The following is a 25,594-nucleotide window of genomic DNA, read 5'->3' as shown; positions in this document are numbered from 1 at the left end:
AATATATAAAAAAAAGCAAGCGAAACAACAAACAATTATTATTAATTTTATAATAATAATAATTACTATAATTATTATTAATAATAACAAAATGACACAAATTTAACACATTCTGATTTTCCTGTTTTTTTCAAAGATACAAACTATAAATGCACATACATTTTAGACTTTGTCAGCTGACAGAGAAAATGACTGCAGTAACAGGGTCCGTGGGAGCTACCCTCTCCAACAAAGGCAACGCAGCATGTATGTACAGAGCTGCTTTGCTACAATCCCTAAAGTCCTCAATCAGTGTAACTGAACAACAAAACCCTGCTTATGAAACCATGAGAGCCAACACAGGCACTGCTTGTTCTGCTGGCCACACCTACAGGAATTACTTTGTGGGGGGCGAGGAGGGGGAGGAAGAGGGGGCTGTCTTACTCTGATGCTCATGTATTTAATTTTTTAACACAGCCCATGCCAGTGGCTGTTTCTTGGGTGCTGCCTAGTCATTGTTGACATAGAATTTGCCTGGGAGATGCAAGTTGTGGGTGGACAATGCAAGGAGAAAAACAGATAAACATCTCTCCTTGATCCATTTTGAACTGAAGTATACTGCTCTGGAAATTGCTCCTGAGCAATGGTCGGTTATGTAGCACATTTCGAGTAACTGCAAAGAATGATTCTTCTAATGATTTTTGCAATACACATCAGATACCAAATCCTGCCTTTGCCTTTTTCACTGTGGAAGTATCCTGGCAACAGAGCCAGTGCTGATGTTTTATGCAAGGATTTCTGGGTTTCATCCTTTTCTGCTTAGCTGTGTAGGAAAAGCACTAAGTGCCAGAGCATTGCCGGCAGATGCAATCTTGTGCAGAAGGGATGAGCAAGGCTCAGACAGCATGTGACAGTGATGGCCAGGGAGTCACGCTTCAGCCCTTTAGTCAGCCAAGGGGGCAGAAGGAGATCCACTGCCCTTCCCTCCCCCCAAGTGCCCTGTCACTGCCTTGGCCATGAGGACGGGTTCTGCACTAGGGATTTGCCTTTAGATGTAATTTTAGGCAACTACAACAGAAAAGCAAGTGGCAAATACATCCATGGTGAGAAGATTTCCAATTCAATATGCTTTCTAATGCAACAGGAGAAAAAAACAGAACTATAGAAACTGCAGTATGAAAAATCCCTTTTTATAGGGCTTAGGAGATTAGGTAGTGCCTTTATTAGCCTGTACATTTATGAAACTCCTTATCTTCTTATCTGTGTGATTGTCACTACAGACTTCTACTTCAATCAATTGTTCCTGAATTTCTAAGTTCAGTAAAAAGAACTCAGAGTTATTTCTCAAAGAGATATAGGTGTCTGAATTCTTTGATTTCCTACTTGAAGAAAAAAAATCATTTCTTAAACGTTATTTTACAGTAAAAAAATAAAGTACTGCAAAATTATGACTCTTATTAAAATATTGAGGGTTTGAGGGTGAAGCTGATTACTGCTTGGGAAAAGTTTGGACTATTGACTCATTTGATATCAGTCAATATCATCAGTATTTTCAGACCCCCCCCCCTTATTTATTTATTTATTTTTTTCCCTGAAGAATTATGATTCAAGCAGTAAAACAGCAGCTGTCTTTTAGGACAAGACATATGAAAACATTATCTGCTTCATGCAGGATCTGAAACACTGGTGAAAAGGGTACTTTCAGAGAGTATTGCCAATTAAGTTTCATTGTCACTGCCACAAATTCAGTTATGTGATGACAGCTTTACTCTAACATAGCATTTGTAAGATTTCATAATGGTATATAAAAGTTCACTTTCTAATCTAGTGAACTCTCTTGTGAGTATCACCTTTTTAGCACAAGGAGACCTGAAATACAGAGACAGGATTCATTTGATCAAACTGCAGTTTTCTAGACTCCTTTCTGTGGTCAGTGAAAAGAAATAGGCACTTTGGTTTGATTTCCTAACCCAGAAATCTGAAATAGATCACAGGAAGTGCATTCAGAAAGTAGATATGTTTCTCTTCAGGCTATAACAAGGGTTCAGGGTGACTAGCTCAGAGGCAGACACCTTTACTGTAGCTGTGGTGACTCATACCGAATGGAGGTCAAATGATTTGTTTTATGTTTGACAGGAGCCTTATCACTTAGGATTCCTGGCTGCCAGTCGTGCAAGAGCATCCTTACCTGAATACACTCATTCTCACTGCTGAAGGAGGTAAACTGTTGTCTCTGTGAATAACAGAAATACATTGCAAAGTAAGAAGGAAGAACAGACCTGGTGTTACTGTCACATCATTTCCATTGACCAAAGGTCTTTCTTCCTCTTCTTCCTCCGGTGGTTCAATACCTGTCTTCTCCATATTGCTCACAGACTTATTCCTTTTACGTTTACCTTCGGCCCCAGGAGTGGCACCTGGAAGGATCTGATCTGTTACATTTAACAGTAATGGAGCTGGTTCTGCTGGAGGTTTTGGAGTGCCGTAATAGTTGTCTGAAAAGAAAAGAATAATACATAAATTCACTGAAGTTCATCTAATGCTTCTTTTTCTCTTGGTTTAGATTAATGGGATTTTGTGATATAGGATCCGGTTCATCAGCTAATATAAAAATGAGTTCAACTTTCTGTGAAGTTAAAAATTTACTGTGAAGTTATTATTTATTTATTTTTTTAAATGCCAATAGTAGTGAACATATTATGCTTAAAATATATACCATATTGACACTCAGAAAGTTTAACAGGGTAAATTATCATTCCTCTCACCCAAATACCCCCAAAATAGGTAGCATATTGGAGCTATTTTCTCATTTCAAACTGCTAGTTAGGACAAGTTATTTTTATAATGTTTATGCCAAATACAAGAGTTTCTGAAGGACCAAAAGAACCATAAATGTATTGACTGTTCACCATAATATACATTTTTCATACCCCCCATATTATCTTACCCAGTTGGAAAGCAAATAATTGTTCAATGGCAGACATTTGCAGTTTTCAGTAATGCATATACTATCGTATTTTTCATTTTTGTCAAATTTTTGCTCTTCATGAGCAAACCTCCAGATTTGTAATGGTTAATGCTAATATATTTTCAAAGAAAGATGAGATCTTACTTTTTAGAGCTTAAAACTTTCTGAGAACTAAGGAATTCTTAGAAGATTTAAGGTGGCTGACATATTATCCTCTATTTCTCTCATGAAATTTCTGGTAACTTCTTTCTGCCAGAATGATTATTATTTGGATGGACCATGGTCTGATCTTATCTATCAATATATTTATGCTTGAATTTCTAGCACATCTGGTCTCAAAACTGGTTTCTTATAGACACCTCATTTTTTTTTCTCTTTGAAAATATGGTTGAAAAATTAAATATTAGCATAATTAAATAAAAGAGTATTGAAAATACTTGTGAGTCCTTTGAAGAAGTAAGCATAAAGAATAATAAAAGACATAAATATGAATACATAGTGTTAATACAAAGCTGTATTTTGTCATCTGGAAATTGCATTGAAGGGCAGTGCATAATCTACTTAAAAGTAGATTTTCAGCAGTTAATATGAGAAATTCTGTCTAGCTCCAAGACACTTTTCCAAAGAAAAAAGAAAACATATTGAAGGTGTTTGTAGACCGTATGGTCATTTTTTTGTGCCTTTGCGTGGCTGTCTATGACCTGTCCTCCCACGGTCTTCAAGAGGTTCTTCAGGCTAAGGGGGCTAAAACAGGGGAGCAGGGTTTGGTGTTTAAATGGGGAGGGAAATCTACATTGATTAACTTGTAAAAATGTACCTCTAAAAAACGTCAAAATCAGATCTGGTCACAGTCAAAATTCTGAGCTCTGACAGTGAAATTAGTTTTGTATTTGAGGTATTGTAAGAGTACCTGAAAACTGATGGTCTTGACTGCACTGCTAAAATGGAAGTCTACTTTCATACTTCCTTAAGAGCAATGTTATCTTTGTTGGTGAGAGGCATATCTGTAATGCTACATATTTTGAAAAAAATGGAGGTTGTCAAATCTAAAAAATTCATCCCTGACCTAAACTATTTTACTAGTCTGAAAGTGAAATTGCATCAGTCCCACAGCTGCCACAAGCTTCACAAAACCTGTCCACTGATTTCGTAAATATCAGCACAAAAATCTAAAGGTTAAAGGTCTGATGTAATACAAACTGTGGAATTAAAATTGCAGTACCTTGCCTTTTTTCACTTATTCTTAGTTTCCCATTGTGATACAAAATCTAGATCAGTAGTAATTAGAAGTAATGCTAATATTCTGAATAGTAGATAAGAGGATTGACAATAAATGATGTTTTAAATGAAGGGCATGCTTGTTCTATTTTTGGTTATTTAACACTTTTTCATTTTAACTGACTGACAGTATGCATTAGTGGGAGACAGAGACAAAAGTCATGACAAAAAATTTCCATGAATATGACATATATCAAAATATAAGATACAACAATGTACATTTAAGAGTAGGAGCTAAAGAGCATTTAATTCTTTCAGTTTCAAACAGAAAATGCAATGTAATTTCCAAATTTTGCACTGTATCATAATGTCGTATGCTCTATGATCAAGCAACCATTGATTTAAAAGTGACTTTTGCTTTATTAGTTGATTTATCTATTTGTCTTAATTCAAATGTTTTCATAAGCAATGCAAATGAAAATAAGAAACTGGACCACATATATCAACATAATCGGTATATCAAAAAAAAAAATGATGAAAAGAATCTGTACAGTTCCAAAGGAAAATATACACAGAATGAGAGACCCAGGCAGTTCAATGAAAGAGTAGTCATCCATTAAATAAAAATTAGAATTGATGTCAACTGTATTTTGTATCAAAAAGTGTTTCTTTGTGCCTTGAAATTCCTCATCTAAGCTTAGAGCTTAGCATTGGAGCTATGGACACCCCAACGTTGATGGTAACACGCTGGGCAAGTCATTGAAGACAGAATGTTATAATGAGGGGAGACACTCTCATACAGCTTCAGTAAATCTGGGAGTAATGCAGAGATTAAATTTTTAAATACTATAACTGTTGTTGCAATGATGTTTGGAAAATCTTTGATAAAAACCATTCTTTTTCATCTTGCTTGAGCAAAGGTTCAAAATGTTACTGTTGAATGTCTGATAATAAGGCATGGAAAATCAGCTTCCTGTACATGCAAAAAGCACACCAAATAAATAATTTAAATTGTGTTTATTTTTTATTTTTAAGAATTAATAAAAAATAAAGCTTACTGAAAGAAAACATAAACTTTGTGCTTATTACTAGTCAGAAAAAAAAACAACAAACAAACAAACAAACAAAAAAAAAACAACAGTTAGGAGCTTTAAGGAAAGGAACAGAGAACAAAACAAAAAAACACCTTTACAGAACTACACAAAACCACATAGTACCCTCCCTTCTGAATGTTGCCTGTTGTTCTTGTCCTTGCCTTTCAAAAATTACATGGGGGGAACTAAAGAGGGGCAATTAAAGCTTGGAACTGCTTAAATTGATTTGGAGTTTTCCGTTTGGAAAGGGGACAACTGAAGGGGGATATGGCAGATATATATAAAATCAGGAGAAACCTGGGAAAGTGCCTAGAAAACACATGCCTGGTTTCTCACTACATGAGAACAAAAGGATTCCCAACGAAATCAGCAGATTTAAAACAAGTAAAAGAAGTTTTTTGTTTTGTTTTGTTTTTGTTTGTTTTTGTTTGTTTTTTTTTTTTTTTTCCTACACAGCATAAGAAAACATTGGCATTCGCTGACAGATGTTTCCAGTATCATAGATATGGCCAAGAAGCAACTATACAGACATAGAATCAGAAGAAAATAATAAAATAAAATAAATTAATTAATTAAAATAATAAATAAAATAAAATATAAAATAAAATAAAATAAAATAAAATAAAATAAAATAAAATAAAATAAAATAAAATAAAATAAAATAAAATAAAATAAAATAAAATAAAATAAATAAAATGAAACTCTATTAAATATAAAGGTAGAAACTCTGAATCAGGAGTTCCATATCATATGGATCACTGGAGTGGGGGTGTATCTCTGCATGCCTTTCCTGTTCTTATATTATAGGCCTTAACATCTAAAGGGGCTGACAGGTATGGAGCTACAGTTTCCTTTGGTTTGACTCAGTACAGCTGCCCTCTTACTCAGGTGTCTCCTTGCTGTACTTAAATATGTGCACATATTCTCCTGCTACCACAGCAGAAAGTCATGAGGTCAAACTGAAGCCAGCAGAGCTTAAGCTAAGCTCTTTGCGCTGGACCTGACTAAAAGCCTTCATGCAGACAGGCAGTGCAGAATGAGTATTTAATTGCAGAAAAGCCACCACTGTTTAATCTATCTTGCTGCTGTGCCTGATTGTCTCAGTGCTCACAGCCTATTTCCAAGTGCAGCTGAACACTAAAGACGGTCTAACCTAACCGGTTTGACTTTTCTGCTGAAATGGCTTGGAAGCCATAGCACAGTTACAGTTACCAAGTACTGCTTGCTACCCCTAAGCTGTATGAAAAGATCTCCTTGATTCTGCAAAGAAGAAGTCAGGTAAAATTACTGGGGAGGTTAGCCCTGATGACAGAGATCAGATCAGAAAGTCAAGAGCAGCACAAAAAGGAGTAAATTAAGAGGTCAACACAACTATATTTTTTCTTAACCTGAGCACACCTATGTCAGGGAGTAGTAAAACTTTTGTTTTATTGAAAAAGTGTTTGATGATGGAGTAATGGGTTTGAACTTGTTTCCTGAGAAATGGTAAGTCCTTTTGGAAAGAAGAAATGCTTTGGGATGATAATACAGAAGCAGAAGAATCATCATGCTGATATGATACCAAGACTCAGTTCTAGTGATGTTCGCTATACTGCAACACCAAGTGGGACATTCCACTTTTCTTCCTCCTGCATGGTGTGTCCCTGGGGAAAGGAGGGGAAGGAGGTCTTTTTGCCAGGTCTGCATTTCTGTCCAGGTACTGGCCAGCCTGAGTCATCAGGCTTTGTAGGAATGGCAATATTACTAGGCGAGCTCTTGTCTCCTGAAGCTTCACTTGTCTCATTTAATAAATGAAAAATTTTAGTATAAAAACTAAGTGTGGTGAAAAGCTAAAGATGTTGCCAGGGAGCTAGGATATTATAGCAAGAATGAATGATCAGACAGAGAATGAGAGTTGTGGCAGATCAAAAAGCTTTTAATATGAATATTTCCAACTCTGGTGTGACTCAGATTCCTAGCCCAGAATGAGATACACATTTATTTTCACACTCATTTTAAGAGTGGGATGAAACAATACCCAGCTACAAATACACCCCAACTTCTGCTTATTCAGCATCTTCATTTAGATTGATATTTCTGTACTGTTTATACAACTTTCAGTTGCTGGAGTATCAGTCAAAATGGTGTGAGTCAGCCACAATAATATGAAAGACAAACCTTATTTTTCAGTTATTAGAACAGTAACTGCAAATGTGATGAACTCTCTTCATATTGCTTTTGTGGTCATTGACTAGTGATACTAAACTTAGGGGAAAGTACTCTACATTTGATATTTAACAGCTCACTAACAAATACACATGAAAAACAACCAATTGCAATGGTACACAGTTTGAATAGGCAAAATTAGCCTGATTTTTAATTAAAAAATAATAAATGCAAATATTACTGAATTCAAAGATGACAGCTGCATATGTTAATGACTAGAGGCCTGTTGCATATATCAACAAGCACCTTTTTGATTGTAACCTATAATGAAGGTGTCTGAACACCACCTAAGCACTAGTAAAACTCTAACAAAACAATCTGATTGTGGAAGCAAATGTGCAACATTAACAATGAAAAGAGATTTAATAACAATTTCTCCATCTGTAGTAGCCCATAGTCTGCAAGCCCTGTGAGGTCAAGCTTGAGTCTTCTCTAGTCTGAAGCCCAGGCATTGAGCTTTCTTTGAATGCAAGTCTAAGCATATGGGTCTTGCAATCTCTAGAAGACAGAAGGAATGAATGCCTGTGTTTTTGGTACTGCTTAGGGTAGGCCCAACATACTGGCAGTATAACCAGCAGGGTAAGATTATGCATGGTTGGTAGTCTCTCGAACTTTGTAGTAAATTTTCACAGCCAAGGTGAATGAGTTGCAGAAACCTGCCTTGAAGGGTTTACTATCTCTGTAAAACACATCTTGAAGACAAGAACAATTCCTTAAATGCAGGCACTATGGACCTCCTGAGCTCTGTGTGCAGACCTCCAGGGGCCAACAATGTGGCATCACCATGCTCTCACTTCACTGCACTGTCAGATCTACACATTACTTTAATATGGAAGTAGGCAGGTTTATTCTACTTTTGAAAACTACTTTAGGTCCAATCAATCTGCATATTATTCATATGAAATTATTTTATTCTAATGTTTAAAGTCATCTGTGCATGCCATTTAGACATGGCATAAAACATGCTCTGCAGTACAAATACAGAATATTTTAAAACTAAAAAAAAGCTCTCCCTCAAAATTCTTACAACCACCTTATAAGATTCCCAAAGAGGAAAACAGTACATAGACATTGTTAAAATATAATTAGTGATGTATTTTAACAAAATTCAAGACAATTACCACCTCCTTAAGGAAGCCTTGCAAACTTCTTTTCACCCACTCACCTTGAGTGAGTAATTTATTTTGACTGCTGACTATACTATAATTAGGGCTTTTTTAATCACAGTTCTAAGGTTGGGTGAGTAGATTTTGTTCGTGGGCTCATACATTTTCATGATGGTTTTGCAATGCTGGTTGATGGCTCAAAGAGTTGCATAACTCCTAGTGTCGATGCTAAAGTGGAATTCAAAAATAAAACCTTAAAAAACCTTTTCAATTTAGATTCTCATTTGTATTATTTTTGCTCATGATGTTTGTGACATTAAGATGTTAAAGAGGCAAGAAAAGGTATTAGTCCAGACCTCTCAGGTTTTAAGAAAACAAAAATTATTGTTAAATATAGGTATAAGGTTTTAGTTTTCAAAACAATCTCTTAATTTCTAAACTGCAAAGTTAAACTTTGCAGTTAACCTTCAGTTTCTTTACTTTCAGCCAGAGACTGAAGAGTCCTAAGAAGTCTTTTCCCTATTTTTTTCAACCAAGCCTTTGAATCCAGATTGCTTTAGATCAGTTCTCTAAGCCTTACTGTTACATTAACGTCTGAATTAAAAATACAAATTAAAATTTATTTACTTTGGGAGTACTGTCAGAATGAGTTATACATGATATACAGAACTAATTCCATACTTGTTGGATGTATAACCCCCCAGGGCTACATTTTATAAAATCTGTTTTTCATCCTTGCTGTTTTCTAACTGTATTGGGCTTTTGCTAGCACCAAAGCTACTCAAAAGAAATATTTTCCGGAGAACTCAGGGTTCTTTCAGAAAAAAAAAAAAAAGGTCAGTATTAAGGAAATGGGGTGTCTGTATCACCCCATTCATTCCTTATGAACACATTAACATTTTCAGGCAAGGGCTGGCCAGCTGTTTCCGAGACAGGGAGATTTTGGATGACTTGTATTGCTGTGTCTCTTCCCCAGGCAGAGTTCTCATTTAGGTTGGTCTCTTCAGCTTCTGCTAGGCATTAGCCAGATATGCTAACTTCTGTGTCAACTAATGACATTTTAATAACTGGCTTCAGGATTGTCTATTCATCTACATTAAAATTAAATCACTAATTATAGCTGCAGATTTTTGCCCAAGAGTGTTCTGGCCCCCAAGGAATGCAATAGCAGAGGAAGTTTCTAAATTCTAAATACAGGAACAGAGACAGCCGGGCTGTCAAAACTTCCAAGACTGGCTCCTCATCTTCACTTGCTACAGGACCCTAGCTGCCCCCTGTAAGAACCCATTTTTTTTCCAGACAGACTGTAAAAGTAAGAACATGTGAATCTGTTAGAATTTCTTAATTAGCATTTTTCATAATAAATATTAGTAGCAAATCAATTCTTGTTTCCTTAAGATACTGATAGAGTATATCAGATCTCTATAGGGGACATTAAGACATACAAAGTGAAAATGCTTTTTTATTTTTATTTTTTTAGTAAATATTTTCCTTGGGGAAACCACTCAATGCCTCTCAGAGAGCTTGAACTCCTAAGTTTTCTCCATCTTTGTTTCCATAGTTTCATTTTATGTAGCTTCTTCTTCTTTTGACTAAAGTATTTATTTATTTATTTAGACTTATAAGATTTTTTTTTTCCTATACATATTCTGCATTCCTCAAATTTGTTCCTGAATCTCTTAGATGTCAACAGCAGCTCATCTACAAATGTAGGAACATAATATTCTGTCTAAAAGTTCAAGAAGGAAGTAGAAAGAACAATTTCACCCTTACACATACTGCTTTATAAGATACTGCTTGGAGTTTTTTTCATCATTTCTTTAATTTCTTCCAAGAACAAACCATGTAAACAAAAACAACTCTCTTGAGCACAAAATCTCTCACAGTTGGGAAATAATACTTCTCCCATCAGACCTGGTAATCCCGTGGGCTAAAGGTGTAAATATATTTCAGATAAAGTAACCATAAACCATCTTGTGTTAAGTTCAGGTGGAGTTGGCTATGGAAGAGGAACAGGCTTGTTTTAAGATTCCTCAGAAATTAATGTCCTGACCTTCATTCTCCCAAATATTCTTCAAGTTTGTATTTTCCTCTGAGAAGCAGAACAAATCAATTTTAAATAATGGCCTAGAAGAGAGGTGACTGTTTATAAGATGCTGTAGTGTGCTGTGTGCACTGCACATCACAGATCTCCCAATAACCAGCAAATATAAAGTGACCTTTAACTCCCTTGTTTTGATTTTACACTTAGCACAGCATAACAGAAGTGAAAGATCTAGAGAAAACTCCTTAAAGCGCTACTCTCATTTATTTAAGGAAAATAATGGACAAAGGAAAAGGAATTAATAATTAATACAGAAGTATGTTTGGATTTTAAAAGCAAGAATCACAGAGGTATGAATGCAGGATACTGGAACAAGATGGTGCAACAGTTTAGCTCGATTCATAGATTAGTAGCATAATTCTTTTTTTCCTGTATTTTGTACATTTTAAAGCAATATTGTCGTCTGACTTCATCTTCTAAAAGGTGATGCTAATGTTAACCTAAAACCTCCATTTTCCCATGAAGATACATGGTTCAATTTATAAACAGTATACTTGCTGAAGCAGTTGAGCAGAAGTATCAATATACTTCATACAAAACATATCTTTTTGTTATAAGCTATTTGTTATCTGGATTCAGCCCTCTAGTAGTCACTTGCTGTTGTGTCTGATCACCAAGTGAAAAGAGAGGGTGGGTTCGTTTTACTTTTGCTGCTTAAAAGTTAGGTATCTATTCTAAAGTAACCAACTATCTCAACCCACCTGCCCTAGGTTGTGACCTTAAGGGGGATGAATTGACCTCTGGAAGTGTACACAGTTTTGATTGCTGGCCTTACAAAAAGGTCCAGACACCTTTTTGATGGCTAGTGATAAGGATTATGGATAATGATAATGGATAAGGATATGGACAAGGATAATGATAATGATAAGGCCAAGGATTAAGGCCTTTCATAACCAAAGATCCCAATGTACCCAATCATCTTATTGCTTCCTGTCACCATTTAAAAATTTAGCTTTATCAATCTATGAGATTGTCTACTCCCCTTGAATTCTGATTTTGTAGAATTCATACATTATTTCTAAGGTTCTTGTAAAAGTCCTTTGACATATTAGGGAACAGCTTGCAGCAGAGAGCCTCCTCTTTGACAGTAGAGCCTGCATGGTTTGACATCCTTACAAATGATCTGGAGAAGAAATGTGAGGAAGAGACTAAGAGCATTTCTTGACAGTTTTGTTTAACTTTGTGCCACAGAACTGGATATTTCTGTTGCTTCAAAAAGACTAAAAAGGAAGAAAGAGTTTGAAAGTGTATGGGATATCATCATTTATTCTTGGTAAATACAAATCAGGAAACCATGGGCTTGAAACATGACTATCTATTCTAGAAAGATACTGGCATTACTACAGACAGCTTGCTACACAGAGGCAGTTTTCTCCTCCTAAATAAAAAACAAAGCCAGAACTGTAAACTAGTAGCAGCTTGTGGAAGGAATGGAACAATACGTAATGCAAACACTCGATAATGTGTTTAAGAGCATTACTGCATACAGTGTGGTAGTGGTACTTTTAAGGAAAAAACAACCAACCAACCAAAAAAAGAAACAAAAAACAACAAGCAAACAACAACAACAACAACAACAACAAAAGACGTTCTGAGAAAAGCAAAGGAAGTTATAAACTCTCTATGATAAAAGCAAAATTTATTTCAGTTGTTTATGCAATAAAGTGACAAACAGGAAAGGATATGCTAAAAGTAAATAATACAAAGAATATATAAAAGTCAAGGTAAGAAACTGAAGCTCAGAGGAAAGTAACACTTTCATGCAAAATATAATTACACTGTACAAATTCTGAAGATTTCCTGATCAAGTTTTGAGTCAAAAATGGGAATGAGTTTCAAGAAAATTCAGTTACTATATCATATATTTTTGAGAAATTACTCCCATGTTATACATGTATTAATCTATGGTTCCTAAAAAACTATCTGAGAATTCTCTGTGTAGGATTCCTGAACAGGGACTCATGAAAACTTACTTTAAAATGTGTACTGTAGAGGTCTTACAGTCCTGAAAACTACCATATCTGTCTTTTGCATGAGACAAGATGCAAGATTAATCCTCTCCAGGTTTGACTAGTCCTATGTTTCACTTTTTATAGGAATTTAGGTTTATCTTAAAAGGCTGCATTTACAACTTCACAGTAGCATTTTTGTTGTCTCCAACTTCCTTTTGACAATCTCAAGGAAACACTCTAGACTTGATTTTGTCCTATATTTTCTTTAAAGTTGTATTTTGAGGAGAAAAAAAATCCTCAGTTTTTGTATTTCTTTATTCAAGCTGCTGCTGGAGAATGCTATCTTTGTCTTATGTGCCTAAGAAGGCAACTGCAGATTGTCTTGGATAAACGTCTTGCACATGCAGATTAGAAACAAGCAAATAGATATTGGGGAATGGCATGATACGTATTTCCTGCTGTCAGTTCATCATATGGTTGCAGAAGAACAAAGCAGGTAAGGAAGTAGTCCAGGATTCTCTAATGAACAAACTTGGCCACACTGAAGTCTTGAACTTGACCACACTTAAGTCTTCTCGTTCCTCAACTATATAACTGAGCCACTTTTGGCTTGTTCTTCTTTAGGCACCACAAAATGTTGGTCTCATAATGTCATTCTTCCCATAGAAGGAAAGGAGGGTCACCTTCATCTGGTACCTAGGGAGCTCTTTATGGAGTGCAGTGTGAGAGACTAAATAACCCCTTGCCTTCTATTGTCTTATTGATTTGGCCACAAGGCTAAATGAAAAGTGGCTACAAGGCTATGGAGAAAGTACCATCACAGTGAGAGACTGATTACGTTGCCATGTGACAAGCTAATGTTACATGTTCTCTGAGCATGGATAAGATTGCTGTGGAAATGTGTGGCATAAAGGTACTTCCCACTCATTTCTCAACCATGTTAGACTTTAGGGAGAAATAGACACTTTACTCCCAAGGCCAAGGAGATTTCCCCTCAAATAACTGGGGAAATGCAAAAGCTGTAAGTACAGAATATATTAAGTGTTAAGTGTTGATGGTCCAAATTTTGCTCTTACTTTATGCTAGAAATATACCAACCGAATAGATTTTACACCAGTGAGAGCAGTATATACAAATTATCAGTAGTGGAAATAAGGAATGTTAAAACAGTACCAGATCAATCACTTTGTCTTTCTAAGACAACACCTAACAGTTGCCTGAAGGCAGTTAGACAAATAATTACAAATAGAGCTAGAGAGAAAAAATTCACCAAGTTGACTATTTAAGTAATTTCAACTGGAAAAAAAAAAAAAAAAAAAAAAAAAAAAAAAAAAAAAGTAGCAATGGTTGAAAAATCTGGCCTATGTCTTTTTTTTTTTTCCTCTTTTTTTTCCTCTTTTTTTTTTTTTTTTCTCTGTCAAGGACAGCCAAATGTTTTTGATATGTGGTCTGCACAGTCATTACAGATTGAAGCCAACATGCACAACTGTCCAAATATTTCTTATCTGTCTCTTTCTCATTGACACACTGCATTGCCCTAGGCTACTTTTTGTTGGCTGTCCTTGGTTTGCTTGCTTGTTTCATTTCTGATCCTAAAATCCTGTTCTGGAGTAAAAGACCTTTCTACTTTGTCATGGATACCTCTCAACTCTGGCCTACGAGCCAGTGAAGCAACAAAGGGAATTAAATGCAAAGAACATCTGTCTCTGTGTGTTTTTAGTTTTTGAACACTGCACCTGAGAAAAATTCCCAGGTAATGCTAAGTGCTAATCAGGTCCTGAGGAAAAGCCAAAGGGTAGTCTGCAGTGCACTACGAGGAAATTGCTGTTAGTTGAGTATATGCAAATTCTTTAGTTAAAATATGCATCTGCAAGTGAAAAAATCTTTCACTCTGTAACAACACTATGTTTTATATGCTGCTACAATTGTAGATATTCCTGCTGTGAAAAAAAATAATAAATTATAATTTCAGATTTTAAGTGTATGAAATGGATTATTTTTTCAATTATAGCAAAACCTATGTAGAAGACCTGTATTTTCCAGGAACTTTATTATGCCACATAACTACTCCCTTACAACTACAGATATCAAAGATCTGATTCTCTGTCCACAATACCAAAAATCAAATATTTCCAGTGAAGCTAATGGATTTACAGTGTTATGAAAGAGAAGCAAAGTTCAAGCATTTAAGAACTGCAGTTCTGTGAAACAAAGTTTGTTTTTGGTGATACTTGAGTGATTGCTTATGACAGAATTCACCACATTTACTCTTGTAAATGGCAAATAATTTCTCTTTAATTTTCATTCTGGAAAGAAAATGGCTTGGGAAGAGTCACAAAGTAATAACAACCTTGAGCACTTACACAACACTTCACATTTCAAACTGCTTCAGAAGTATAAACCAATTAAGCTGTCTTTATGATTTATGCTAAGGGAGACAAGAAATATATAAACAAAGTCAAACAGATGCAGGGCTCCAAACTGCAGTTCTGTGAATCACAGAAAGAGCTTAGGGATGCAGAGCACAAGGGACTGGCCTAATGCTAGGCAGAGGAAGATAAAATCATGGAACAGACTGAGTAATAACTAATATGTTATTATCTAGTTACTGGTGTATGGTCACTTTCCATATGCAACAGAGAACACTTAAGTACACCACTTGGCTAAATAAGCATTATTAGCCGTGCCTTTCATCACCACAAACATCTATCGCTCATTAGCTCATTAATGACTTTCTTGAGATATCTGATTTACAATGCAATCACCCCTAGTAGATCTGTCTAAATTGATAACCAAAGGGCAATTAAAATCTTTGCCCACACCAGACCATTAGATGATTTAAGGAGAAATATCTATGCTACTGGTTTCTTTTAAAAGTATGTTGTTAACATTAGGAGCATAAATGTTAATTAGAGTAATGACTTCATTCAGCAATTTCTTTTCTACAGGGCCATTTGGATCAGAATCAGGCTCCTCTGTTTGAAAGGGCAAGTTCTTTTTAATTAGGACAGCTACTCCATTGGCACTAGTAATAAACAAGGAAAGAGATAAAGGTCTAACCCACCAGGATTTTTCCATTTTTTTGTTTCTGTGTAGCATTCACCATTACAGAAAACTCAGTTTTACTCAGAAAAAAAAAAAGAAAAAAAAAAAAAAAGAAAAAAAAAAAGTCCTCCCTCGTTCTTTTAATGTTAAAGTCCATCTTTTACAAACATATATTTGCAGCCCAGATATACTCATATAGTCATTTCTGAGATACATTTTCCTCCTTGCATGCTTGAGTGAGCAGAGCAGTAGCTTTAGGTCATTGCTATTCTACTGGATCATCCCCCTAAGGCAGGGGTTTGTGCCAGAGTAAGACTAGTTAAGAAAAAGCTTCAAAGAGTATTTAATTTCAAGCCTGCTCTGCTTTTGTACATCTCTCACCCTTCAATCATGCTCTGACCCTGCCTATGTACAAGCATGCAACTGGGAGAGGACAGGCTGCTCTTAGCAACAGTGATGCCCAATGCCTTGATGTCTTGCCTAGTGCTGACTTGAGCTTCAAAGCAAGGGGGTTCTGATTTAAACCTGGAGAAATCAGCACAGGAACAGAGAGATATAGAAAAAAAAAAAGAAGCATGAGAAAAGATAAGAGTAGACACTTCTGCACTGGAAAGGTAGGAAACCTTTCTCCTCAGCATTCTTGCCTGGACCAGAAAAGGCCTTATAAATTGCCACTTCCCTCTCAAAAGGCAAGATACATTATTACAGAGGAGTTTGGTTTCTCATCAGTTCAGTTCCTAGCAATATTTCTTAACTCTGCCCCTTTAGGTGCTGAGCATCTGTATGCACTGGGCATATGCAATTAGAGCTATTAGTGCCAGAGTCTTGAGTCATCACTATGATAAAGGTGTCAAACAAGCAATGATGGGACAAGAAGGGATGAACCCACCAAGGCATAACAAGAGTTGTCTATAAAGGAACCATCTTTAACATGGTACCAGTGATTCTCTAGTAAAAGGCAAAGAGACTGCGTTTCATGACAGAGGGCAGTGAAGAGGCTGCAGTTGCATGGTTACTTCACCTGCCAGAGCAGGAGGGTGCAAAGGCTGACCTTGATAATCTCAGAGGTTTTGAAGCACCATGTTTCTGCAGGTTCTGAGACTCACACGTGTCACACTCCTGTCTCAGTATGAGTGAAGGGTAAGAAGGACTAGACATGACTCGGACTAGACATGGGAGTCAGTCATCAACTGGCTGATAGGAACAAAGTCCTTCTGTGGTCTAGTGCTTGTCCACAAGCTTGTGGCCAATTTATGTGTGCAAAAGCATGATGTATAGTCTCTTACAGAAAGTAAAGACTAGAAGACACATTGGAAAGTAAAGCAACTCATGCAACCAGATGTGTGTATGTGTATATACACAAACGGTAACAATGTCATGGTCAGGTGAGTTTTCTCATGCACCCATATGAGTGAGAGTTTTGAAAGAATTTCTTAGTTTGTTCCTATCCTGGTCACTATGCCAGTGGGAATATGCAGAGGCCCTCAATAAGCAATTTATTTGGACAATGCAAATAGTTTCTTCCTAAGATGAAACAGCAAGAAATTCTGTTTTACCCTGACATAGACGCAGAACAGAATTACTGAAGTCAATATTTTTAATCCTATATATGACAACAAAGCTGCATATTTATGACAACAATATATTCTTTGCTTTTACGTATGGCCAGCTAACACTTGGTCTGACTTGTTTGTACTAAACACAATAATGATAGCCCTGATTTGTAGAAGTGAGTATCATTAGTATGAAGTGGGACAAATTCTGCTCAGTTCTAAAGAGCTGTGATGGTATTATGGCCAGTTATTACAGCTTAACTTGAACCAGTATGTCTAAACTTCAAAGCTTACTGAATTACAGATTTGTCATGATGAAGCTACTACAAGGGACAGCACAATGACAAGGTGATGCAGACATTGTGCCTGCAAGGGCACTATGTACATTCTAGACAATATTTATAGTAAAGGTAAGGAATATGTACTTTCTACTGTAAAATAACTCAATGGTGTAAGCCTTGCTTTAAGTAGTTCATGGTGTCAGAAAAGCAAAGGTGACAGGGGCATAGAGAATGCACAGGAATGAGATCCTCAGAAGAAAAGCAAGATCAGATGGTTACTGAGCAAGCTGCAATGAAAAACAGAGCTACTACTGTCCGTTTTGATTTTGAAGCTGCATGTCCCACATTAAAAGTGACATTGAGAATGATCCAAAAAGTTTCTGCTGTGTGCCATTAAAGTGCTATATTAGCAGCTACTTCAGTAGTAGATCCCTACAACAAAGCTTTTTTATTTCCTTTGGAGATGCTGAATTTCTATGCACATTTTCTGTCCAGAAGAGCTAAATTTACAGCTTTTACAGATGTCATTAACACTATATTCACACTAACTTGGGTCAGCCAGACCTATTTCTGTGTAAAGTTCCTGAAATAGCTTTAGGACTGCAGCAGTGTTGCAAGTCTTGAACAAAAAATGTGAGTCTAGTGGAAGTTGTACCTGAATCCCATTCCTCATCATTGCCCCGTTACTGGAGCATCATTCTTATTGATAGTTCATGCAGATGCTCCTAGCTGATTTTTGTCTGAAGCAGACTTTAGGGAAGTCAAGTATAAACTGCTCTGCTCGCAGATGAATGGGAACTATGGGAAAGAGAGGAGTAGGAGAAGGCAACTGAGCTGCCAAGGTGACTGGTTCCTCTGGTAACATCTGGTGCCAGGGAAGATGTCTGTCATAGAGTCATAGAATCATTAAGGTTGGAAAAGACCCCCAAGATCATCTGGTCCAACTGTCTCCACACCAACAATATTACCCACTAAACCATGTCCCTATGTATCACATCCAACCCAAGGATTATTACTCCACCACCTCCCTGGGCAACCAGTTCCAATGCCTGACTACTCTTTCTGAGAAGAAATATCTCCTAATTTCCAAACTAAACCTCCCCTCGTGCAATTGGAGGCCATTCCCTCTTGTCCCATTGCTAGTTATCTGTAAGAAGAGGCTGATCCCCAGCTCCCCACAACCTCTTTTCAGGGAGTTTTAGAGAGCAATAAGGTCTCCGCTAAGCCTCCTCTTCTCCAGACACAACAATCTCAGTTCCCTCAGCTGCTCCTCACAGGACTTGTGTTGCAGGCCCTTCACCAGCTTTGTAGCCCTTCTCTGGATATGCTCCAGAGCCTTGAAGTCTTTCTTGTAGTGAGTTCTGAACACAGAACTTGAGGTGTGACCTCACCAGAGCAGAGTGCAGGGGGACAATTACTTCCTTGGTCCTGCTGGCTACACTATTCCTGATACAAGCCAGGATGTCTTTGGCCTTCTTGGCCACCTGGGCACACTGCTGGCTCATGTTCAGGTGAACATTGACCAACACACCCAGATCCTTTTCCTCTGCACATCTTTTGAACTACTCTGCCCCAAGCCTGTAGCATGGAGTTGTTGTGACCAAACTGTAGGAACCAGCACTTAGCCACATTAAACCTCATCCTATTGGCCTCTGCTCATCAACCTATCCTGTCCAGGTCCCTCTGCAGGGCCTTCCTACACTCCATTAGATTGACAGGTCCCCCCAACTTGGTGTCATCTGAAAACTTACTGAGGGTGCACTCAATTCCCTCATCCAAGTCATCAGTAAAAATATTAAAGAGGATCATCTGATTGTATACATTTAAAAAAAATAAAATGTCTATTTTCTTTAAAAAATATTTTTGATTCTATTTACATTATTTTGGTGAAGAAATGTCTTCATGGAAGCTTTTGAACTAAATCTAATCTGTTATTTATGTAGTTGTCAGTTACCAATGGAGAACGTCAAATAGCAGGTTACACATACTAATAGCCACTTTCTATCTTCCTTCCCTTTTTTCTTACCTCTCCAGACATAACCCACATTAGATAAAACTAAAAAGTTAACATGTATAACTATTTTTGAAGAGGAAAGCCAGCAGATATTTGTCATATTTGTCATTCAGCTGATTAAATTTTAATTTAATTAAAAATTTGTTGAACTGAAAACTTTTTATCTTTATTTATTTATTTATTTATTTATTTTCCCCAGGGAAAGGAAAAACAGTGAGATCCTAAGTTTTATTAAAACTACACCTAAGATTCCGTATGTTCTCATCCCAATATTTTTTCTTTCTAACTCAAGCAGATTACAGCCTCTTAGCTGTTTTATTATTAAAAAATTCTAATTAAATTGAAGAAACTTCTGAGTCTATTGGTACTCATAAACCTAATCATTATTCTACTATCTACTAGAACATTTTCTAGTCCTTTCAAACTCAGTCACAAGCATTTACCTACTCAGTTTGAAAACAGCTTTGGAGTTGGGGGTGGGGGTGCTGCTCAACGACTGGCTGGGCATTGGTCAGCAGGTGGTGAGCAATTTCATTGTACATCACTTGCTATGTGCATTCTTTTATCATAATTATTATTATTAATTATCCCTTCCTTTTCCATCCTATTAAACTGTCTTTATCTCAACTCCACAAGTTGTTTTTTTTTGTTGTTGTTTGATCTGCACCCCCCCGCCCCTCAGTTCTCTCTCCTATGTAGGGTGGAGGAAGGGAGTGAATGGTTATGTGGTGCTTAGCTGCCTCCCAGGTTAAACTATAACAGCAACTCACAATTGTTTCCTATACACAGCATGAATTCTTATTTTTAAAAAATTGATAGTTATTTAAGCTAACTGAAAATGGAGTGATTTCCAGGCCAATGATGCTCTGTGCAGAGTGGACTGGGGCAGAACAACAAGAAAATCAGGGGGAACTTTTTAACAGATGAAGAGGCCAATGCACTGCACAACTATAATACACCAGAAGCCTCTGGCACTTGCTGTTGTGATGGGAAGGTACTGCTCTGATAATGCTTTTCAGCATTATAAAATTAGACAGTGATCCAATGTTCTTTGTGTCACAGAATGAAGATTTTAAATGGATATTTTATATTTATAGAGTAAACAGACGGTGTGTCCTCCTGGGACAGCCCGGTTATAGAATTGCTAAGCAGCCAAAATCCCATGTGCATGTGGCCCACGTGCTGTGCAATACCCAAGCAAAGTGCCTGCATCAGCACTGGGTGTGCATATACCCGCACAGGCTCCTGGCACACAGCAGTGCCCCCAGATGCTGGCTGCAGTGCCATGGGACATGCCAGTGCCTCACACATTGCCTCCCGGGAGTAACTCATTAACAGTGCCCCAACACTGAGGAGCTCTTCATGCGCAAAACTGGCCGACCCATAATGTCACATTGGCAGCAGCATGTTGGGAATGCCAAAGCTATTAGATAGCCCCATCTGCTGCAAATGCTGAGGATGCCAGAAATAGCTTCACTCATGAGACTATGCTACAGAACTGTGCCAGGCAAGTCACAACTTATGACCTGCATTTGGAGAGAAAAAGAATTCCTACTATGGGTCGACTCCAGCTCTGACCTCGTCCAAGCCAATGAAGTACCCTCCACTCAGGATTAGGCAGAAGTTGCTGCAATCTGAAATTAGTTGCCTCTCTTTTTCCCTTTACAAATCATATCAGTTGGTAAAAGATTATATCCAGGTTCTCAGACTGTAGAATAAGATGGTACCTTTGTGGACACATCCTCCTGTGAAGTTCCTTGATTTAATTGCTATTTGAATTGCTGCTTGTCTTTTAGGAACGAAATGTAGTCTCAGTCATAAAAAATTAAAACATAGTAACCCTAAGTATCTCGTTAATTGCCTCTATTGCTAAAACGTGATTTATGTCTAACCTGAATAGGTTCAAGTTACAGACAGTGAATCTTGATATACGTGGTCTGTGAGACTGAAGAACTATCTATTACCTGATATCTGTTTCTGCAAACACCACAGAAGTACTTGCAAAGCATGACAAAGTCACCCCTTTGGCTTTAGTTTGCTAAGCTAGACAGATTCAGGTCTTAGTATCCCAGGTAAATTGTGTTTCCTAGTCCGTTAATATTCCTTGTGAACTTTTCTTTGATTTGTCGTCTTCTTGCTTGAACTGCATGCAACGTAACTGGACAGAGACAGCCATAAGAACTTAAAACAGTTTCATACACAAAGGTGATTTAACCTTTCAGGGCCTGTTGGCTTAATCCTTTGCTCTACAGTCACAATATCACTTTGCCCTGACACCAGAACAGAAGCACACTTTCAGTCGAAATGGATTGTTATGCTTTTATATCTTTTAACTACCACCAATTATGAGAGGGGAAAAAAAAGAAAGAAAAAAGAAAAGATCACCTTCATAAGTGTGCCCTAGACTTATTGTTCCTTCATTAAAACAAACAAACAAACACTTTCTGTTTACTGCCTATTATCATTTGCTTAGATAATCTAGCCCAGGTGTCTCTGAATCAGTCATCTGTCCCTCACTATCCACCCTTATGCTCAATAAAACATCTGTTTGTAGATGTTTGGACTTTGGTTTCTAAGACAGTGTAGTATATGACTCAGTTAAACATGTTAAAATCACAATGAATATTATGGCCTTTGTCTATCAGCTTCTACAGGAAAACAGTTTTTAGATACTATTTTGTACCTACTGATGCATAAGAAAGATGTCTGTGAGGCTGTGTTGCACAGAAGGAGCTGTGAGAATAAAACAAATTAATTTGAACAGTGACAAGCTAACACAAACAGACAAACAGTTTTTGCATATTTTGTTTTGTAATGTCATTGCTACTGAGAAACCTTCAGAGGGTTGGATGTACAAAAGTTTATGTAACAGGAAGGCCTATGTCAAAACCTGTGAAAACAAAGAAATACAAATATAAATAGGAGCATGATTTCCACCCCGTTACTGATGGCAACTGTAAGACAAACTACTGGAGCAAAAATGATACATGAGTGGTGTTTGCTATGTCTACAGTTTTGTAACTTTTCTGAAGAATAAATGATATATAATATATTTAATGCATCACAGACCACTGAAATACTATAACTTTGACCAAGCGCAAAGTCAAATTTCAACTATCTGACATTAAATAATGTAAATATAATTCTTTGCGTTCACTTTAATAGCTTCTTTTCACATGTTCAAGCAAGAGCTATATTCTTATCAACATTCACACTACAGAAACTCCCTAGATATTTTGGCTCCTAGTTATCATCTGTGATTTATTTAACCTAAATATAATTAGTAGAGCACAAAGCTATACTTCGAATCAAAGAATCACAGGGTAATGCAGGTGGACATGGACCTCACAAAGTTGCTAAGTCCAACCTACTGCTCAAAGCAGGGTGAGCTGCTGAGCTACACCAGATTGTTCAGGTCTTGAAAACCTCCAAGGACACAGACTGCACAGTCTCCCTGGGCAGTCTACTCCAACTCTTGATGACCTTATGGTTTAAGTTTCACTGTCTATCCAGTGTGATCCTCTCTTGTTTAATTTATGCTTGTTCTCTCTTGTCTTCCTACCATTCACCGCTGCATCTTCTTGATGCCTTCCCAATGGGTACCAGGGGGCTGCTGTCAGGCCTTCTAGAAGCCATGTCTTCTCCAGGCTGAACAAGCTATGGCCCTTCGAGATTCTCCTTATGTATGAAATCTCCTTACAAGATTTCTCCTTAGGTACTTGCATATATTTTGCTGAGAACTCACCATGTGAATGACACATTCATAAATGTATCTGAAAAACTACAGTTTTCACAAATTGTCTGAAAAAACCCTAGCATGTAAATACGTCTCAGATAGTAACCTGATTCTGATACTTATTCATGAAAAACTGTCTTTCACATGTTCTCGAGTGTTGAAATCTCTCATGTTTTATTTACATTCAATAGTTTTAGACTGGCTTTATATTTTTACTGTTTATAATTTTAAATTAAAGATTACTACTCTTTGTTAATATATATAAATGGATTTCCTTTTTCTTTCTTTCTTTCTTTCTTTCTTTCTTTCTTTCTTTCTTTCTTTCTTTCTTTCTTTCTTTCTTTCTTTCTTTCAAAAGTGGTTTATAAAAGGCTTTGAAGGATGGAATGGTTGAATACTGATTAAAATAAGTCAGGAAACCTTTCTAGGCATGACTGGCTACAAGTAACATTGCACAAGTGTGAACAAAGGAGGACTCTGGATGATGATTATGGAAAGAATGAAATACTCTTTGTTGTTCCAGACAGATATTCTACATTATGCTTAGTTTAGTTGGTGATACACCACAATGATGCATGTACACAAAAAAGCATCTGAGATTATTTAAGATATGTCTGGAAATATCCACAAGTGTCTCATATTTGTTGTCTTCAACATTCTCTTCTAAATTCTAGTCTCACAGGTCATTCAAGCTGCTTTTCAAGTACCTTGTATAACCCTTCTTCTATCTAAAATGGAAGCCTAAGATTTCATTAATTCTGTTTTTCATCCCTGATAGCTTCCTCTGAAGTTGTCTGTCTGCAAGACAGACTCAAAGTGACAGTAGTGTCCCATGCACTGAAATAAAAAGGAAGCAGTTTCCTTAGCAACAATATCGACAAAAAAGCTTTCATGATTTTCTCTCTCACTCCTGTGTCTTCTAAATAGCTTGAATAATCCAAACAACAGAGAAAGGCAATATGCATCTGATCTTAATGAACTTTAATGGCTAGAGACAGCATGAAAGCAAGCAAAGGTATCTGTGCTATTTATAAACTAGTGGATCAGATGACTCAGATTCACCAGCATTTGGAATTATTCATATTATTTTCAGTGAGTCATTTAAGGAGATACTTTATTGTGTTATGCTGTGTGCAAAACATTCTTATGGTTCATTTTTACCAGCAGTTTGATCTCATAACTATAACATACAGGAGTTTAGAGAAGTATGGGTTATAACTTCAATGCCATTGAGAAATGGAAAAAAAGGCAGTAGTGAATTAACTAACTGTAGAATGAATTGACAATTTGGACCCCATGATTTGAAGAAGGCTCAGACCTGTTTATGTCTGGTTGGCCCCCAGTTGAATTCTCCCCAGACCTGATACCCAGGCCCTAGTTTTGACTATTTTGGGCTTCTTTCAACACTTCAACTCATCCTAAAACAGCTCTTCCTCAAATTACTGTGGGAACATCTACCATACTACCAATGCTACCATACTATGCTAATGATGGATATGTCCTTCACTGCTACCTTTACACCAACCTGTTTATCATTGCTTTCAGGAATATCTATCTAAAGAACAAAATAATATTATGGTTTGCAGAAAAGAAACCATTTCAGAGTTCAGTCATGACCAACTATCAAATTCGTCTCTGGTTGAAACTGGAAACACCAGTCTACAATAAAGTTGAAAACAGAGCACTCCCAAGTCCTTCATAGTTGAATTCTACAATTGCAAGTTAGGCATTTGAGACACAGCCAAATACTTGTCTGAGATTTTATGTGATAAGCAATGTGTAATTAACAAAAGTCTTTGCTGGTTCTTTTGGGACTGAGAGAACATCTAACTATCATTAGCATTCACAGGATGCCAAGACCAAACATATAAATATTACATTAGTCAAACATGAATATGAATGAAAAATGAAGTATGCAAAACTAGAGCACAAAGTGAACCTAGAAACAATTGGGAATGCCAGAAATGGGGAAAAAAAGATTCAATCATTTCAACAAAGAATTCAAAGTTAACAATAGTAGAGGTTGACACCGTATTTTGTAATTTCAGTCCATTTCACTGTGTGGTACTGTGTGGTACAATAACAAAAACTAAACTTAGGTGTCTATCTTTAATGTATAAACTCCCAAGATGTTCAGTGGGGATCAAGATTACAATCCAGTTTACCAAGTGTAAGTTCCTTGTGCTGCTTTGGACTCAGTAAGATACCTGGGACATTCACAAGGGACTGAAAGATTTGAAACAGGATTTTGAAACAGATTTTGTAACAGGAGATGTGCCCTTCTGGAACTGCAAGTGAAAATCCAGTGAGATACACAAGGCCTGCATACACATTAGCAT

At 36.8% G+C, this 25,594-nt stretch overlaps 1 protein-coding gene across 16 annotated transcripts in view; it reads right to left on the bottom strand.

Moving 5' to 3' along the window:
* Nucleotides 1-25,594, bottom strand: part of MAGI2 (membrane associated guanylate kinase, WW and PDZ domain containing 2) — a 757,092-nt gene that overhangs the window by 257,872 nt on the left and 473,626 nt on the right. For all 16 annotated transcript variants that reach the window (XM_072029149.1, XM_072029184.1, XM_072029077.1 and 13 more), the window contains exon 4: nucleotides 2,259-2,474. In XM_072029149.1, coding sequence (XP_071885250.1) covers nucleotides 2,259-2,474 — 216 coding nt within the window. The remainder of the gene's footprint in view (nucleotides 1-2,258; nucleotides 2,475-25,594) is intronic.

The sequence above is a fragment of the Anas platyrhynchos genome, chromosome 1 (assembly GCF_047663525.1).
Source record: "Anas platyrhynchos isolate ZD024472 breed Pekin duck chromosome 1, IASCAAS_PekinDuck_T2T, whole genome shotgun sequence".
In the NCBI taxonomy this organism is placed as follows: Eukaryota; Metazoa; Chordata; class Aves; order Anseriformes; family Anatidae; genus Anas; species Anas platyrhynchos.
Note: the sequence above shows the minus strand (reverse complement) of the source record. Positions and strands in the feature narration are given on the sequence as shown.